The following is a 20397-nucleotide window of genomic DNA, read 5'->3' on the forward strand; positions in this document are numbered from 1 at the left end:
TGATCCATTTCAAAATTTCAGTATTTACTTAGAATATTTTAGGAATCTTTGTAACAAATTTTTATGTCAATGGGTTGATTTATTTTGTTATAAATTATGAATTGTTACACTAACTAACACACTGCATACATTAACTAACCTGTTATTTTTATAATCATAGAATATATTTAACTTTCTGCTTTCGTAGTCTCCCTAAAATCTATCACACGTTGATCCATTCCTTATCTTATGATTTATTGCTCTAAAGCAGTTTGTCCTGCATATACTTTATGCAAGGCTAGCAAGTTTAGATTTTGTAGCTGTAGCTTATTTTTAGAAGCTAGCATTTATAATGGAAGCATTAAATACCAATGTTGCATTTGCTTATGTTCCACTTTGAAGATGCCTAAAAATATATAGATTATACACAGTGTTGTACACTTACACAGTACTATGTAATAACCTATATCATGCAGCTTTTTTTTTTTTTTTTTTTACAACTATTAATATGACTGCTCAAAATATTGAAAGTTACAAAATCTAGCAAGGATCGGGTCTGCGGTCTTTGCTGGATTTGAGAGGTTTGGCTGCAGTAATGTTCCAAGTCTCATAACCATATTATATATTTATGAAAATCATATACAAGAAAAATATATAGTTACAAAACTATTTCTTTTCTTTTGAAATCCTTAAATTCAAAAGAAAAAAGTAGAACTGATTTTATTTTCTGTATTAAAAATCAAAAATATAATATCATAACACAAGCACCTGACAAGAAGGATGTTAGCAACTTGTCATTTGAAAATTTAAGTAAGATGTTTAAATGAGTGGCAGAAATTTGCTTGTATGTAATTTTGATATATCAATTTTTTTATTGAATAATATAAGCTTAATTAATAATGAGAAGGGGAAAATTCCTGGGAAGGTGATAACAGTATAAACATTATAAGAAATCGAATTTTCACCCTCATATGTCTCTGCTACATTTCTCGATAAAAATTATAAGAATATGTTAAGAAGAAAAATTAATCAATATGCTTGAACAAACTTGCTCAAACTAAGTAATATGCTTGAATAAAATTGCTAATAAACTAGGGTGACCTAATCTATTTTCTTTAAATAAAAAATTAAAATTCTCTTTGCAGAGATTTTGAGCGTAAAAAGAATAAGTTAAAAGTTTTAAGGAAAAAGGCATTAAATAGAAACCCTGATGAGTTTTATTTTCATATGATCAACTCTGGATTAAAGGTGAGTTTTTTATTTTTAGTCATTTTGTAAAATGATTCTAATTAGTACAGATTACTGTTATGTTTTGTGTGCATGTGTGAGAGAGTGATACCGAAACTTTAATTATTTTATTTCATTTTTGTATTAAAGTCAATGGTTCTGTTAAAATGTTTGTTGATTAAATTTAAATGCAGTATGAACGTTGTATTTTTTAATTATTAATTGTTAATGGGATTTGTGGTTTGAATTAAAAGCTGGATAATATTAGAAACACTTTTAAGATTTAAGTAGAAAAATATTGATACCAGCCAAGAAAAGAAAAAAAAAAAAAAGAAAAGAAAAATGGATGAAATACTTAAAACAGAATGCTGATTCATCATTTTATGCTAGTAATGTAGAACAGCTGGTCCTAACTGTTTGCATCTCCTTCTGCTTTCCATTTAAGTATGCATCTTAAGTCTCATATTAGCATTATGCATATTGGCACTTTAAAGTTTTTCTCTTCCTCAAAGTGGCCAAATTTGCTTAATACAGAAATGATATCTTTTCAAAGTTTTAGAATTCTTGGAAGAGTTTTTTTCATTTTCTCAAAATTAAGGGTAATTTTCACATTGATTAATGAGATTTTCATTCAATAGCAACCTTTGTTTTACAAAGGTCAGCAGTAAAAATCTATAGATGGTACATTTGATAGAATTACTTTGCATTGTATTAATAAAAGATTGTATTACTGTCTAGCATTTATGAAATGAAAGATGGTTGACAGAAGCAGGTTGTTTGAATTTCAAAAGCAGGTATATACTCTATAATAGGAAATAAAAAATCAACAAAAGACTAGACTTGAAGAATGTGTAGTATAATATTATCCATTTTCATTGCTATTTCATGAAAATTTTGTTAGTATAAATTTTCAATACCAATTTAATTGTTGAAGCTATAGTAGAAGGAGAATACTGAGAATTAAAGCTAAAGTGAACATTAAGATAAAAAAAAAAAGTAGCTTAGCTTTCTTTTCAAAAATAGAATACTTAATATTTACTACAGGAATAAAATAGTATTTTTGAAATATATATATTTTTTGCATTTTGTTTTGATAATTTTTAGAACACCTTTATTATTTATTTTATTGTATTTTTTTGTTAACTGCAATTCATGAATTTTTTGATACTATGTTATGAGTGTATATAATTATATATTTTTAATGTGTATAGATTCCAAAGCTTTATTTTGATCTGCAAGCTCCTACCCCCCCCCCCCCCATTTTATTATTGTGTGTTTTGAATAGTAGTTCCAATAAAGTTCTAGTATAAGCAGTATAAAATTAATCTTTTTTAAATGCAATGTATATAAAGGCATTTGATAAAAAATCAAAAAAAGTTCTGTCAAGTGAAAAATAAACCAGAAAATAGTAATATTCCACACTGTCTTTAGGGATTGATCATAACAGCTTACTGTTATGACCAATACTGTTACAGTAAACAAGGTATTGTTGGTGGCTATTGAGTATCTTCTTGAGAAAAAAGAGAGAATGGTAGACACTGCTGATCAAGTATAATTTAAAAAAAATATGACTTCTAAATAATCTATTAACAGTCCTAATTTTTAATTAGAATTATTTATTGTGTGAAATGTATCATAAAGTAGGGTCAATTTTGTTTTACCTTTACATAATCTTAAAACAGTAGTTTTGAAGTATAGATGAGAATGACATTAAAACAGCTTGTTTGAAATATCTGATTGACATATTCTTAGTTCAAAACCAAGTAAATATCATACAATATTATATTGATTTTTATTTAATAATAATTTTTTTTTTTAATATTTTGTACAGGAGAATTCTGGTAATTGTGAGTTTGCTCTTCATGGATTTAGCATTAGCAGAGACACATGATGCAAGAAAGCAAGCTTATACAGCATCAGCCAAATTCATCAGCCATCAGATTTTTTTTGATTATGCATAGATAAAATATTTGAGTTTGCCATCACAGATGAAGTGATTGGTCATTTGCAGATAACTTCTTTGGGAGTAACCTTTTACTGAATTTTTTGCACTGAGAATTAGCACCTTATTGCAGTCAAGAATGACTGCGACAAGGTGCTAATTCTGCAAATACAGTCAGCACTGAAATTGATATTGTATTTGCAGTCAGTGCAGAATGACTGCAAATACAGTAAGCACTAAAAGTGCTGACTGTATTTGTACCTTTAGGAGAAAAATGACAGATCAAAAAAAAAATTTTTTTTTTATTAGTTATTGTTATTGTTTGGTTTTTAGGAGCATTAGCAACTAAGGCCATATTGCTCCAGAATATGCGGTGGTCATTCCCTGACCTTTCCGCATCCTCCATATTTGGTGGTGACGGGCTCGAATCCCGGTCTAATCAAGAAGCGTGTGGTACGCACTGCTGCTCCTTCCCACCTGGCTACGGAGGCGCCTTTTATTAGTGCATAAGAGCACAAAAAACATCAAGTATCATGAAAATAACTGCAAGCACTTTCCATTGGAGAGTGATGTGGCACTCTTCTAAGTGAGAATGGTTGGTCATGAATCCAGGTAGTGACACTTCTCATTTGGGCTTGTCACTTTTCTTGAGAAGGCATGATTGTGTGAATTGTTGCTGAACGATACATATACAAGCACTATAGTAAAGAACAGTGCTATGATGCTCAATGTGTTCTACATTGATTTCAATATTTGTAGAAGAGTAAGAGAAATTTACCTCAATATGCTATGTAGAACACTGTTTTTTTACAAAATTTATTAATTTTTAAATTAATTAATTTATTTAATTTCTTAACTGTTAAATTATAAATTAAAATTTTAACTATTTTTAAAATTGTTTTCAGTTGATTCTTTACTGTAATCATTTTGCATTAATCTTTTATTCATTTTAATTTCTGGAGAGTATCATTTTGAAGTGTTCTACGTAGTATATTGAGGTAAATTTCTCTTACTCTTCTACAAATATATGAGCACTGTACATTATATGAATAATTGCTGGTTTTTGTATTGTACAATATTGTATTTTATATTAGGGTTCTCCACTCTCTGTTTGCTTCACTCACCAACCCTTGTCTCTGCAAAACAATGCATAAAATGTATTTTGAATCCTAATGGTTGATTTTTGTTGAATTTTGTATTTGGTAAATTATTATTCAGTTGAATAATAATAATAATAATTAAAAGTAAAAAATATATGTAGTAATCTATTTCTTACCCTTTGGATACATTACTTAAAACTTAATACAAAATATTGCTAATTGTATTGGTCTCCACTAAACCTTTGGTGCCTGTAATTTGAATTTTGATGTTGGCATTTATGGCTGACCATGGGCAGTGGTCTGCTTATTTTGATGTATGCTATAACTTGTGCAGGTGAAGTTTACCCTGAAATTTTTCAATTGTCATAGAAACTGTTGAGAATAAAAGGTAAATCTTAGCTGTCCTTCGTGTTTAGTATTATATGGAGAATAACATTGATATTACCCTGTTTTTCACCAGTTAAAATTGAACAGCAAATGATTGATTTTTTTTTATTATTTTTTTTATGTGAACCCCAAACACGAGAGGTATTAGAACCTATAGTACTTAGTACCGTGCTTGGGTTGGAGGTTGAGAAGACGAAAGAAAATATTTGTTGACATTGGACTTGAACTTCTGTAGATTGTAATTTTCAGGAAATACGTATGAAGGAAGTTTGTTCCAGAAAACGGCAGTTGAATGAATAAATGAGGAAGATGAAAAGTTGGTTCTGTGGGTCTGAAGTTGGACAGTAAATGGATGTTGGCTGGTGGCGGCATGTGTTCGGCCTGTTTTGAAAGAGAGAGCGGGAATTATAGAAGCCAATTCAGAAGAACAGTGCCCATGGAAGTGCCAACTTGATTAGCCAACTTTCTGAACAACCAACTCGGTTAAAAGATAATCTGGTAAACCATTAGTGCATCTGACTTAGCTAAAGTGAAAGTTATTGTTGCAAATCCTGGACTGCACCTGTTGATCAGTTGGTTGAGAATATCCTGGATAAGAGCTAGAGTTGCTGTGATTCCTGATTTGTTGTTAGCAACTGATAAGCTTCCTGAGCTCACTTCACTGAAATCATGGCAGTGCCTCTGTTTAACTTAGTTACTAATGTACTCAGAAAATTATAATATAAAGGAATTACAATACAGTGGGGTCCCAACATCTGATGATAATTTGTTCCACAAAACCCATTGTATGTTGAAAATATCGTTAGTTGAAACCAATAATAGATTGATTTCCTGTAATTCCTTTCACACTCTTGGCCGGCAGCCCCAACAACACATAAAATGGGTATTTCTTATGTTATTCTTGATTTTTACATTAAAAATGGGTGTTTTATAAAGATTATTTAATAAATAGTTATAAAACATCTTAAAATAAAAACCAAACAATAAATTAGCATTTAACTTAGTGAAGTGCAAGGCTGATGAAATCAATGGTGACATAGTGGTGGCGGGATTAGATCAGATGTCATATGTCTTTTCAGTCTTTTGTGTTTTGCTTCTACTGGCAAAGAAACTGTCCAAAGTCGACTGTTTTTTACAACTTTTTTGTAGCCTCCTGAAGTAAGAAATGACTTCGTCTTCCATTTTGCACACCATGAATTCAGTGTTTTCGATGTTGGGGTGTTTTTTATCACTTCTCTTAAATGCTCCCAACAAGAAATGACAGTCTTCAACTCTTCAGCTGACATTTTTTGGGTGTCCTCTTCCTCTCCAGTGTCACTCTTCGTAATTTTCTCCAACTCTTGTAGCTCCTCTGTCATTAGCTCTCACCCATGAGCATCAATAAGGTCCTCCACACCCTCTTCATCAACCTCCCCATTGATTTACTAAGTGTGACAATATCATTGGTCAAAGCACCATCCTCTTCAAATCAGTCAAAAGTTATGGATGATTAAAGGCCAGATGTTTTTCCAGGCTGAATTTAAGCATCTGGTGGAAGCATCATTCCAAGAACTTATGATTAGCCTCACACAGTCTAGGATGTTGAACTTCAACCTTCAAAAATCTTTGAGGGTGACAGCATTTTCAACAGGTCACTGCAAAGCAACTTGCAAACATTTTTTTGGTATAGATTTTCTTGAAGCTTGCAATCATTTGCTGGCCCATTGGTTGAAGCAGAGGAGTTGAACGATAATAAAGATGCTAATTGGTTGAGAATAATCGTATGAATGATGTTCCGTGCACAATGCATATGAAAATTTCCACCAATGCATCATTCCAGCTATATCGGAAAGCCATCGGTTCCTGCAAATATCATTGGTCCTTAAAATAAAAGATTGTATGGAAGATAAATTGGTTCCTGAGAATATCAAATGTTGATGTCATTGGAAGTTTAGGCCCCACTGTATATAATTAATGTTTTTACTTTATTTATATATTTAATGTAAACTACACATTCTGCAGAAAATTACCTTCTTAATTATCAGATGCCCCTGCTGAGTAATAAACAAAAATTTTTAACTATACTTGTTTTTAGTTATACAGTCAGCATAAATATATTGAACAGCAGTATAAAATAGCAAACAAGTAGTCATTGCAAACTAATAAAATGCAATGTCAATTAAAAAGCATACATTAAAAATATATTTTCTCCTGGAAATCTGTGTCAGTGATCAACAATCTACTTATTCTTTTCATCTCTCAATTTGTCAAACAGCCATATAGTATTTGCAGTTTTTCAACATATGTACTTATCTTAATTTTGAGTTATTAATCTAACTCATTGCTAGGTAATGCAATATTGTAGTAAAAACAAGAAAATACAGTTGGTGATTATTTCCCTTTCTTCTGCAAGTAAAGTTATCCTTTTGCTGAAATGTGATTTTGTTTTTAGAGACCCTGTTTCTTGTGGGAGTTTATTGCAATTTAGCGTTCAAAGAATTGAAATGGCTCTGTTAATGGCTTCTAAATTTTTCTTTTACCTTTTTTCATGATTGTTTACTGAACAGAGAATTCGGATTTATATTCTTTTACTGAAAATTTTTTAAGGCTTTTCTACCCATTTGAATTCTTTATTCTCAAGTTGAGTTTCTTCCATTTGATCTTAAATTTTTTTCTTATGCTTATAAATTTTGAGCTCGTGCAAAGAAATGTAGTGGAGGAATGGTATAAAGATAATTCTCTATATAATTCAAACTAGAAAGAATAGGAGCTGTGAAAAGTAGTAAAATGAATGGTTTGTCAAAGTAATTAAACATAAGATATGCCATTGCTGTGTATTTTTGATATCTATATTAAAATTATTGATGGCTGTATATTAAAACAGAAAGTAGGTTATGGACTGTAGGGATGAAACTTTACTGGCAGTTCAGTTTGCAGATTTGATAACTGACATAAATGATGTCCGTTATTGGCCGTATGGTGTGCATAAAAATTTTATTAGTCGTTAGACTTTTTATGCTTTGCAGTCCATTAGTGTCATGTAACTGATAGTTTTATTTATGCTAAACTGTTGGTAAATTAACAGTTTATGATATACAAAACTATTGATTTAGTTTTTTAACCTGCGAATTTAATGCATGCATAAAATTTTTAACAACTATTAAAGTTTTATGCATGAGACCCTAACATAGTTATATTGATTTTTAAAAAAAAATTGAGGTAACTTTATGTGAATGCTGTTTTCAGTGCAAAATGTGTCATGCTATTCACTTCCCTAATTTTCAGGTAGTATAAGAATTGTGTCTATGTTTCCATGAATCAGTATAACTCTATAAAGTACACTTGAGTTAAGGTTCTGCCCCACACTTACAACACTCTGTCAGCCAGGCCGCCGGTGTGTGTGTGTGTGTGTGTGTGTGTGTGTGTGTGTGTGTGTGTGTGTGTGTGTGTGTGTGTGTGTTATTACCTTATGTATTGTATTTATAGAAAATGGTTTCTTGTCTTGATTTTTACTCATTTATTGGACAAAACAATTAATACACAATTTAGAATTTCACAGCTGATTAAGATTAAATCCATGGAAAATGCTAGTTATATAACAGTAAAATTGTGATTGCTTTTTTTTTTTTTTTAGCAGTTCTTGGCTTATGAGTTTTTTATTCTATGTTATGATACTAATGTAATCATGAAAAACTGCATGCCATAGGTTCCAAGAAACATAAAAACATAATTGGATACAAATACTGATGTAATTAAGTGCCCTGAGAAAGGTGATAACACCTGTAAACATCAGTCAGGCCTTTAAATATCCCTCATGCATCAAAAAACACAAGTAAGGATTATGTTAAGACTTTGCTCCAAAGCAAGCAGTAGTGATAAACAAGCAATGAGTATGGCTCATTGCTTATTACTCATGTTGAAAATCTTAACATTTGGATTCAGACTCAATCAAACTCAATGCCATGTTCTCTTGAATTTAGTTGTATATCAAGAAACGTTCAAGGAGTCATTTTGCTCATCTTAAACAAAGGTGGGGGAGAGTTCTAAAGCAATGAGTATGAGGTGTGAACAAAATTTTTCTTCTTATCTTGAAATTGTGCAGCCCTTGTGATTTGTCACATTGTTCAGTGACTTATCTAGTCTTAGTAATGCATGAATTGTTCATTTATATGTAGTCAGTCAGAATTAGCAATTAAAAAGGTGTTCCATAGCATTTTAAAATGAATGGTTTTACTGAGCAGTAAATTTTCATAAAATTTTGTTTCAAATTAGAAAAAAATGTAACAGAAACAAAAGAAATACTAAAAATAGCTTTTGGAGAAAGTGCTATATATTGTTCAAAGACTCCAGTAGTTTACAGAATTAAAGAGAGCTATTTTGCCTTCAAAGATGATCTTTACCGCCCTTCAATTTGTGAACCGCCTATTCAGTTACTCATATTCATGATCTGATCAGGAGTAATCGACGTTTAACTATACACAGAGTGAAATTAGTATTTCTTATGGGATACATCAATCAATTTTAATGCAATATTTGCGAATGCAATGCATTTTATCCATGTTTGTCTTGTGGCAAGTTCTCGCTTGTCAGAATCTTTGTCGGTGTGCTGCTACTGACCCACACTTTGTTTCTTTCATCATTACTGGTCACAATGATGAAATCATTGTGACCAGTAATCATTGTCACAGTAATCATTTCATCATTGTCACAATGATGAAATCATTGTGACCAGTAATGATGAAACTGGGAGAGGACTGGGTCTTTGCTTTCAGGTCACAATGATGAAATCATTGTGACCTGAAAACAAAGACCCAGTCCTCTCAAAGGAAAACTATCTTCTCCATGGCAGAAAAGCAAGACAATTTTGATCAAATGTGAAAATCAAGCTTATCACATTTTTTGATTCAGAGGGCATTGTTCATTACGAAATTGTCCCACATGGTCAAACAGTCAACCAGGAATATTACTAAACAGTTCTGTGGCGATTGTGCAGTGCTTGCAAAACACTCCATCATTGTGTCCATCTCCAAGTGCTCCAGATTTAGCTCACTGTGATTTTTTTGTTTGTTTGTTTTTCAAGCTTAAAAGGTCACATATTTGCAATGACTGAGCAACAACAAATCAGCAATAACTGAGAAATTATTTAGAATGTGACATTAGATCTATTAACTATTAAAAAAAAAAAAAAATTCAGGAATACTTCCAGAAGTTGCAGAAGCATTGGTATCTATGTACACAGTGTCAAGGTGATGCATCCAAATAGCTGTGATTAGATCAGTCCTTGAACTTTTTAATCACACACCATACGTACTTTATTTTTTTTTGGTACATAATGAGGTGCAATCAAAAAGTTTTTTGATTTTCTACTATTTGAAAATGTTTTTCCAAGTCAAGATTATTGTATCCTTATAAAAAAAAAAAGATTAGCCTTTAATAAGATATTTATGTTTACAGTATTTTTGCCTGTTTACAATATTGTCATTTTATAAAAATAAATTATCTGCCATTTTTCCAGGAACATAGCTGTTTCCTGTGAAAATTTGAATTTTTAACACTGCCACTGCCATCTCATCTTTCAGATCTCTAAAACTAATAAATACGGAGTATACTATTAACTCTGTGATCATCGAAATTTGTGACCAAGTTAATGACTTGGGGATTCTCTTCTCCAGCAGTGCTAAATTTGATGCCCATGTCCTTAAAATCACCAGCAAAGCATTCAAAACACTGGGATTTATCAAACGGAACACCTACAAGTTCAAAAACTACAGATATGCTGTCATTCTTTATAAAGCTATAGTTCTCCCAATCCTTGAATCCAGCTCACCCATCTGGAATCCTCACACGAAAACTTTAATTAACAAAATTGAAGCAGTCCAAAAAATTTTGTCCGTTACCTTAAGTTCTGTAATCCTCTATTTTATCACACAGTGTACTATGAATCGCTGTGTGATTAGTTTCATCTGAAGCCTCTGTGCACTAGAAGAGTTATTGCTGACATCACTCCTCTAGCCAAAGTAATCACTGGAACTTATGAAGTTCAGTCCACTGAACAGAATCAACAAATCAGCAAATGACTCTCTCATTGACTTCTTCGACAACTCCCAGTCACTGATGAACTCCATCCACAAGTTTGCCTCTTCTCTTCAAATGCAAAATGACTAGCTTTCATGTAATTATTGTAGTTTATTATTATTATTTGTTTTATTATTTTTCTATTCTCTAACTGATTAATTATTACTTGTTTTACCGGTAACTTAACTTAATGCAATCCTCTTTTGTACATATGATTTTAATGTTTGAATCTATATCAATGTTTATCTTCCTGTTGGATCTCTTATTATTGTAATTATGTTTATTATTCTGATCTCAGATACACTATTAATGGTTACCTGTTGTGTATTTTGTTATTAATAAAAATAACAAAAAATTAGCAGAAAATGTGCTCCAGCTTACAATGCATCAACTTAATCTGTGAATTTTCAGTAATTAATTTTGTCAAAATGTTAAGACTGCATTTATACTGAATGTAGAGGATTTTTAGAAAATAGTTTTTTGATTTGTAACGTTTGTTTTCTTATTTAAAAATTCCTGTGTAATTTCCAGTCCCCTAAGAAACCAGATTTTTGTTATACTTATTTTGCAGATTTTGAATTATCTTTGTAAACCCTTTTCTTTTTTTAGATTAAATAAAATGATTGTTATAGGGAATTTAATTAGTTAAGGTTATATATTTTTTTGAAAGTTATTTTATTTTATTAGGATGGCATTCACTATGAAAATGATAAACAAGATGAATATACAGAAGAACAGCTAAAACTAATGCAGACTCAAGATATTAATTATATCAACTATAGACATAGTGGCGAAACAAAAGTAAGTGCTTCTCTAATATTCTTTATGTAAATAAATGCAATTTTTAATAATTTTATTTGTTTGTTTTACTGTGAAGCCATATAAATCAAGTGTAGTTCTGTTAATTTTCTGATGTAAATTAAAATATTGTGTTTTAACTGTTAGTAGTTGCATGTAGTGTTCCTCCACTCTAGATCGCTCACATGGTATAAAGTACTGCATCAGTGACTGGAGAAGAATGCTTTTACAGCTAGCCATCCTTTATATTAATTAAAGGTATGCATTGCTGGCTAGAAAATTTTACCTCAAGCAGAACTGGAATTAAACAAGAAACCCCCTATTGTCGGTGGGACAATGTGGGCTGTTGCACTCTGCCAACCCAGCTACATGTGGCCCTCTCTTTAAATAATTATTTGAATATATTACTATGAAGTTTACTTTTATGTTGTGGTGGGCATAAATTCTTTGTTGTGAACACTGCACACATTAAATTACTGTTTATGAAATGCATTTTTTTTTATTTATCCACTGTTTGGTAATGCATCAGATCTTCACCCACATATAAATTATAATACTCTATTCACTTTAATCCTGAGATGTCCAAATATACATCAAGTAGCCATTGGTCAATTGCCTCATTTTTCATTTAGAACAGTTCTTATTTCTTAGTGAACTTGCAAGAAACCCATACAGTTCAGTTTGCTGTAATTTGAAACCACTGTGGGGAGGAGGATCTATGTTCTCATCCATGTTGTAGCCATATAACACAGTCTGCATGTAAACTTTTGTTTTCTTATTACTTTTTACCTTGTAAAAATTGTTTACTTATTGTTCATCTTTCTATCTCTCTCTCTCTTTATTTTTTGATAGCAGTAACTTTTAATCTATCGTAATATTAAAATTTAAACATTTGTGCACTAATGATAAATTATTATTTATAAAAAAGGATAAATGACAGTACACTACTGCAACAGGATCTAGAAAAGTTGAGCAGATGGGCTGAGAGGTGGCAACTGAAGTTTAACATTAACAAATGTAAAGTATTGAATATGGGAAGCAGTAACCCCAGAGTAACGTATTAATTGTGTAGTACTACACTGACGATGGTAGAGAATGGAAAAGAGCTGAAGGTAATTGTGCAGTCAGATCTGAAGTTTTCGGAGCAGTGCAGATGGTCTGCAAGAGTATCTCATGTCTTGTCAATGAGGCAATGGTCAGGCCACACCTTGAGTACTGTATACAGGTCTGGAGGCTTCATTTTAAGAAGGATGTAGAGCTGCTGGAACAAGTACAGAGAAGGGCAACATGATTAGTGAATGAAACAAAGGGTGCTCTTATGAAGAAAGGCTTAAGTTTTGCAAATTAAAGTGTCTGGAAACTAGGCACCTGTGAGGTGATCTGATTGAGGTGTATAAGGCCTTGAATGGTTTGAGCATGCTCAATGCTGATGGGACTCTCCCTCTTGCTCAGAATAATTGCCTGAGGGCATAAATTCAAATCGAGGAAGGACAGTTGTAGGATAGATGTGCAGAAGTTTGCCTTTAGCCAGTGGGTGGTTGATTGTTGGAATAAACTTCCATCTATCATTGTAGAAGTTGATAGCTTAAATAGATTCAAACTATTTAACTAGACAAACATTTGGAGCCAGTGGATGGATGAAATGACTAGGTTTTTTTTTTTTTTTTTTTGGCTGATGCTGTATACGCTTGCTTTCTTGCATCATATGCCTTTACTAATGCTAATGCTAAATGGCCATGGTCATATTAGAATCTTTGTTTCCTATGAACATTTGAATTTTCAAAAAGCAAAATGATTATCAAAGCAGGTAGAAAAGTAGAAAAATGGGAAGCAAAATTTTACAAGTTTTATTCCTTCTACGTGACCAGTCCTCCGTTATGTCATCAGGGGCTTTGAATGGCTAAATATCCAACTGGAATGAATAGTTTATGCATATATGCTAATTCTTCTTATAAGTCAGTTTTGAGGTTGTAGATTTTGTATATATATGATAATGATAAAGAACCAAATTAACTGAAATATTTTCCATTAAATTTATAGCCCTATGTATTATGTTTTCTTCTAAATAATTAATTTAAATTCTCCATAGTTCAATTACAATGGTAATGATTTACTTTTCACTAGGATTTCAGCCTCCTCCTCCCCCACCTTTTCCTAAATTTGGATATAGTGGTCAAGTGCATGCCCGCTAAATGCTAAGCTTAATGGATGACTGTAAATGTATGACAATCTCTAGGTCATGTCATATCTTTGTTTTCTGCCACTGTGGCAGAAAACAAGTGTAGTTCTCCACCCAAATATTGGAGCTAAAATCTAAATTTTAGCTTCACAATTTGGGAACTAAAATTTATGTTATAATAAATTGACGAAGCATAGTTGGAGCAATATCCAAAATCAAGCCTCATATTCTGTTTGTGAATGACAAATCCATCTTATACGTTTACCTATATGTGATGGGCCTATCAAGTAGACAAGAAATGAAATGTTTGAAATATTTCGCTTTGTTCTGCTTCCTCCTTATAGGTTCTAATTTAAGTTAACTCGGGAGTGAACTGAATACTTTGCTATTGATAGTATGTAATCTTATCACTACTAACATTGAAACCCTGGTTCTTACATAAATTTGGTGCTTTGGTTTAGTGTCAATGGGAATTTTGTTTTTCTCCTTATTATTTCCAACTTGTTTTGTCTTAGTGCTGTATTGGTGTACATTACAAATGAATATTAAAACTTTCATACAGCACCATGTTTTTATGGTGCTGCAGACCAGTAGTAAACTCTACACCCAGGATCCGGAGCTTGGATATCATCATTCTTCTCTTTCTTGGTGATTCTCTCTCTCTCTCTCTCTCTCTCTCTCTCTCTCTCTCTCTCTCTCTCTCTCTCTCTCTCTCAGGTTTCAGGCTTCCTTGCACCATATAGCTAATAATAGTAATTTTACATTCTTTTACAACTAATTAGATAGTATGAATCAGAGCTGTAATACTCAATATGTTCTACGTTGATAATAATATTAGTAAATTAATAAGAGGAGTTTACCTCAATATAGTACGTGGAACACTTCCGTATGATACCCTCCAGAAATTAAAACGGAAAAAACGAAAAAATCGACAACTTACCGGTACATTAAAGCAAAATATAAATAATTAAAGTAAAATATAAATAATTAAATAATCAATTTAACACAATTCAAAATCAATTCAAAACAATTAAAATTCAAATTAACGCAATTAAAAGAATCTAACAAAAATATTCAAAACGATTTTCCTTCCTGAAGCTGACAATGCTTTTCGACCGACTGTCGTGATCACAGGAATGAAAATTACCGAATCAGGCTAAACCTGCAACTTAAATAGTGATTATGTGTCTTCGCGCATGCGCGTAAAGGTCCACGCATCGGAGATCAAATATGGCCGCCGAACATTAACAGAATTCTCGTGTAATTTAATTTCAACGGTTTCTGCAATTAATAGTCGCGTATAATTACGTTGAACGTTAAGTATTTTGGCCTCGTTAAATAAAAAAGTATGTTTTTCGTTAATGGCATGAAAGGCTAATTCTGACGCTGCTGAACGAGAAGCACGAACTGAGGCTTCGTGTTGATTTACACGGATATTAAGAGAAAACCGCGTCGAACCCTGATAAGACGAGTCGCAATCACCGCAAGAAATGTTGTATACTAGATCATTAATTTGTGTTGCGAACGCGAAAGAACCGAGCGATTGTTCAGTATAGTGTGTAACTTCCGTATAGGCCTAGCTATAATTTTAAATTCGGTATCTTTAAAGAATCTGTTAAGCTGTTTGTGCCACTGTTCAACATATGGGACAGAAATAAAGTATTTTTTGATATTACTATTGTTGATTGGTGCAGTATTTTGTATCCTATCCTTAGCTTGTACCCTAATTCGATTTATTGTGTTAATGGGATAACCCCTGTTCAAGAATCTGCTAGTTAATATTTGTATTTCTGAGTCTAAAGCAGAATCCGTCGTTGAATATTTATAGGCATTTAGAAATTGATTAAAGATAATCGATCTTTTGTAGGTGAACGGGTGGTAGCTATTATAATGTAGAAGCATACCGGTGTTTGTGGGTTTTCGATAGATGCTAAATTGTATTTTGTTCGAGTCCCGGGTAAGCGTGAAATTTAGAAAGTTTAATGACTTAGTATCCGTATCTTCCCTTTCCAATGTAAATTTGAGTCTAGAATGAATATTATTAAACGAATGTAAAATGTCTTGGATAGTACTACTATCGGTAATAACTAGAACATCGTCTAAATACCTCCCATAGTATGTGATACGGGGACGAAAAGGTGTCAAATGTATCTGCTCAATCGTTGAGAGATAGATCTCTGACATTAAGCCACTCAGGCTCAAACCCATTGGTAATCCAAAAATTTGTTTGTACACCTTGTCTCGAAAGGTGATGTAGTTAGCCTCGACTAATAGTTTAATTAAGTGAAAAATCTCCTTTATAGGCAGCTTCGTATAATTAATCGGTGTCGAGTTTTTATTTAACATATCCCAAATAATATCTAATGTGTATTCAACGTTTACATTCGTATATAATGTGGTAACATCTAATGAGAATAAATTGTCATTGTCGCCGAGTCTACAGTCTTTAAGATTATTAAATAATGTATCGTAATTCTTAATCCCAAATTGTATAACCTGTCTAAAAGGTTTTATAATGTTATATACATGTGTGGCTAAGGCTGAAAATGCCGAGTTCCTGTAGGAAACAATAGGTCGAATCAGAAATCCAGGCTTGTTAATTTTACCTGACCAAAAAGTGCAGGAATATTGTATGTTCTGGACTTCAATTCCTTCAACTGAACCATAGTAATGTAGTCGTTTTTACGATATGTGGTTAACGTTTTATTGTATTGATTTACCAAATTGGTAAACAGTGTCGGGTCCACTTCACAATAAGTGGAGGTATCAGATACAACTGAATCTAACTTATTAATATAATCATGTTTATCTAGTATTACCACTGTATCTCCTTTATCTGCCCTCTGTATAATAATGTCCTTATTTTCTCGAAGTTCTCGTAAAGCTGAACTGTCATGTGTATTCAATTTAGGAAGTCGCGTTTCTTTTATGTTATTCACTACTTGGTTAACTTGTTGAATAAATACATCTTTTTGTGGAACACTACGAAGTCCAAATTCAATATCAATTACGCATTGTTTTTTTGGCAGCTTTCGAGGTGGTAAATTATAATTTAATCCTTTGGATAAAAGTGAAATCTGGTCCTGCGATAGTGTACACGAGGAAAGATTTGTAACCTGTTGATATGTCGGTTCGTTGGATACTGGGTGAGGGGGTGTTCGTGAACTAGCCGACATATTCTGTGGTAGTGCGTTATGTGTCTGTGGGGGGGATGTCACCCAACTCGTGTGAACTTGGTCGCAAGCTCGCGACAATGTGTTAGAATTCGCATGAACGTGTCTTGAACTATTCGATAATGTTTGCAACTTATTAACGTGTCTTTTACTATTCGATAATGTTTGCAACTTATTAACGTGTCTGTTTTTTATTTCTGAGGCTTGTGCTTCCCGTCGCAAATCTATGGAGGTCTTCAATACAGACCAATCGTTCGGATGTAGATAATTTTTTAATTTATCGCGAAGCTTCCTAACCTGGGAAAGGTATTTTTGTTTATCCGAATATCGAGATTTTAAGGCAAGCTTAACAATATTACGTGATGTCGCCAGTGATAGTTGTTTTATGCCTGAAATTTTTCGATTTAAATTCACCCTGGCAAACTTCGGAACGATGTTGTTTTGAAGGCAATATTTTAGGAAAGAAATATGGTAACTTTGGGCCTAGTACCTTAGTGTAGATTTAATGTAATTTTGTACCAAGCCATTCAAAAAATCTCCCATAATTGTGTGTATCGATTGTATACTACTGGAGAGGTAGGAAGTGAATGAAATAGTCAATAAGAGTTTGAAAATTAATTAGATAGTATGAATCAGAGCTGAAATTTTTCGATTTAAATTCAGCTCTGATTCATACTATCTAATTAATTTTCAAACTCTTATTGACTATTTCATTCACTTCCTACCTCTCCAGTAGTATACAATCGATACACACAATTATGGGAGATTTTTTGAATGGCTTGGTACAAAATTACATTAAATCTACACTAAGGTACTAGGCCCAAAGTTACCATATTTCTTTCCTAAAATATTGCCTTCAAAACAACATCGTTCCGAAGTTTGCCAGGGTGAATTTAAATCGAAAAATTTCAGGCATAAAACAACTATCACTGGCGACATCACGTAATATTGTTAAGCTTGCCTTAAAATCTCGATATTCGGATAAACAAAAATACCTTTCCCAGGTTAGGAAGCTTCGCGATAAATTAAAAAATTATCTACATCCGAACGATTGGTCTGTATTGAAGACCTCCATAGATTTGCGACGGGAAGCACAAGCCTCAGAAATAAAAAACAGACACGTTAATAAGTTGCAAACATTATCGAATAGTTCAAGACACGTTCATGCGAATTCTAACACATTGTCGCGAGCTTGCGACCAAGTTCACACAAGTTGGGTGACATCCCCCCCCACAGACACATAACGCACTACCACAGAATATGTCGGCTAGTTCACGAACACCCCCTCACCCAGTATCCAACGAACCGACATATCAACAGGTTACAAATCTTTCCTCGTGTACACTATCGCAGGACCAGATTTCACTTTTATCCAAAGGATTAAATTATAATTTACCACCTCGAAAGCTGCCAAAAAAACAATGCGTAATTGATATTGAATTTGGACTTCGTAGTGTTCCACAAAAAGATGTATTTATTCAACAAGTTAACCAAGTAGTGAATAACATAAAAGAAACGCGACTTCCTAAATTGAATACACATGACAGTTCAGCTTTACGAGAACTTCGAGAAAATAAGGACATTATTATACAGAGGGCAGATAAAGGAGATACAGTGGTAATACTAGATAAACATGATTATATTAATAAGTTAGATTCAGTTGTATCTGATACCTCCACTTATTGTGAAGTGGACCCGACACTGTTTACCAATTTGGTAAATCAATACAATAAAACGTTAACCACATATCGTAAAAACGACTACATTACTATGGTTCAGTTGAAGGAATTGAAGTCCAGAACATACAATATTCCTGCACTTTTTGGTCAGGTAAAATTACACAAGCCTGGATTTCCGATTCGACCTATTGTTTCCTACAGGAACTCGGCATTTTCAGCCTTAGCCACACATGTATATAACATTATAAAACCTTTTAGACAGGTTATACAATTTGGGATTAAGAATTACGATACATTATTTAATAATCTTAAAGACTGTAGACTCGGCGACAATGACAATTTATTCTCATTAGATGTTACCTCATTATATACGAATGTAAACGTTGAATACACATTAGATATTATTTGGGATATGTTAAATAAAAACTCGACACCGATTAATTATACGAAGCTGCCTATAAAGGAGATTTTTCACTTAATTAAACTATTAGTCGAGGCTAATTACATCACCTTTCGAGACAAGGTGTACAAACAAATTTTTGGATTACCAATGGGTTTGAGCCTGAGTGGCTTAATGTCAGAGATCTATCTCTCAACAATTGAGCAGATACATTTGACACCTTTTCGTCCCCGTATCACATACTATGGGAGGTATTTAGATGATGTTCTAGTTATTACCGATAGTAGTACTATCCAAGACATTTTACATTCGTTTAATAATATTCATTCTAGACTCAAATTTACATTGGAAAGGGAAGATACGGATACTAAGTCATTAAACTTTCTAAATTTCACGCTTACCCGGGACTCGAACAAAATACAATTTAGCATCTATCGAAAACCCACAAACACCGGTATGCTTCTACATTATAATAGCTACCACCCGTTCACCTACAAAAGATCGATTATCTTTAATCAATTTCTAAATGCCTATAAATATTCAACGACGGATTCTGCTTTAGACTCAGAAATACAAATATTAACTAGCAGATTCTTGAACAGGGGTTATCCCATTAACACAATAAATCGAATTAGGGTACAAGCTAAGGGTAGGATACAAAATACTGCACCAATCAACAATAGTAATATCAAAAAATACTTTATTTCTGTCCCATATGTTGAACAGTGGCACAAACAGCTTAACAGATTCTTTAAAGATACCGAATTTAAAATTATAGCTAGGCCTATACGGAAGTTACACACTATACTGAACAATCGCTCGGTTCTTTCGGCGTTCGCAACACAAATTAATGATCTAGTATACAACATTTCTTGCGGTGATTGCGACTCGTCTTATCAGGGTTCGACGCGGTTTTCTCTTAATATCCGTGTAAATCAACACGAAGCCTCAGTTCGTGCTTCTCGTTCAGCAGCGTCAGAATTAGCCTTTCATGCCATTAACGAAAAACATACTTTTTTATTTAACGAGGCCAAAATACTTAACGTTCAATGTAATTATACGCGACTATTAATTGCAGAAACCGTTGAAATTAAATTACACGAGAATTCTGTTAATGTTCGGCGGCCATATTTGATCTCCGATGCGTGGACCTTTACGTGCATGCGCGAAGACACATAATCACTATTTAAGTTGCAGGTTTAGCCTGATTCGGTAATTTTCATTCCTGTGATCACGACAGTCGGTCGAAAAGCATTGTCAGCTTCAGGAAGGAAAATCGTTTTGAATATTTTTGTTAGATTCTTTTAATTGCGTTAATTTGAATTTTAATTGTTTTGAATTGATTTTGAATTGTGTTAAATTGATTATTTAATTATTTATATTTTACTTTAATGTACCGGTAAGTTGTCGATTTTTTCGTTTTTTCCGTTTTAATTTCTGGAGGGTATCATACGGAAGTGTTCCACGTACTATATTGAG

At 32.8% G+C, this 20397-nt stretch overlaps 1 protein-coding gene across 1 annotated transcript in view; it reads left to right on the forward strand.

Moving 5' to 3' along the window:
* The window catches only part of LOC150081256 (putative U3 small nucleolar RNA-associated protein 11), a 91785-nt gene that overhangs the window by 30155 nt on the left and 41233 nt on the right, over positions 1–20397 (forward strand). Inside the window, exons 3-4 of the mRNA XM_090379544.1 lie at positions 1125–1227; positions 11377–11490. Of these exons, the coding sequence (XP_090235670.1) occupies positions 1125–1227; positions 11377–11490 (217 nt within the window). The remainder of the gene's footprint in view (positions 1–1124; positions 1228–11376; positions 11491–20397) is intronic.

This window comes from Mastigoproctus giganteus, chromosome 8 (genome assembly GCF_048544385.1).
Source record: "Mastigoproctus giganteus isolate SK-2022 chromosome 8, ASM4854438v1, whole genome shotgun sequence".
Lineage (NCBI taxonomy): Eukaryota > Metazoa > Arthropoda > Arachnida > Uropygi > Thelyphonidae > Mastigoproctus > Mastigoproctus giganteus.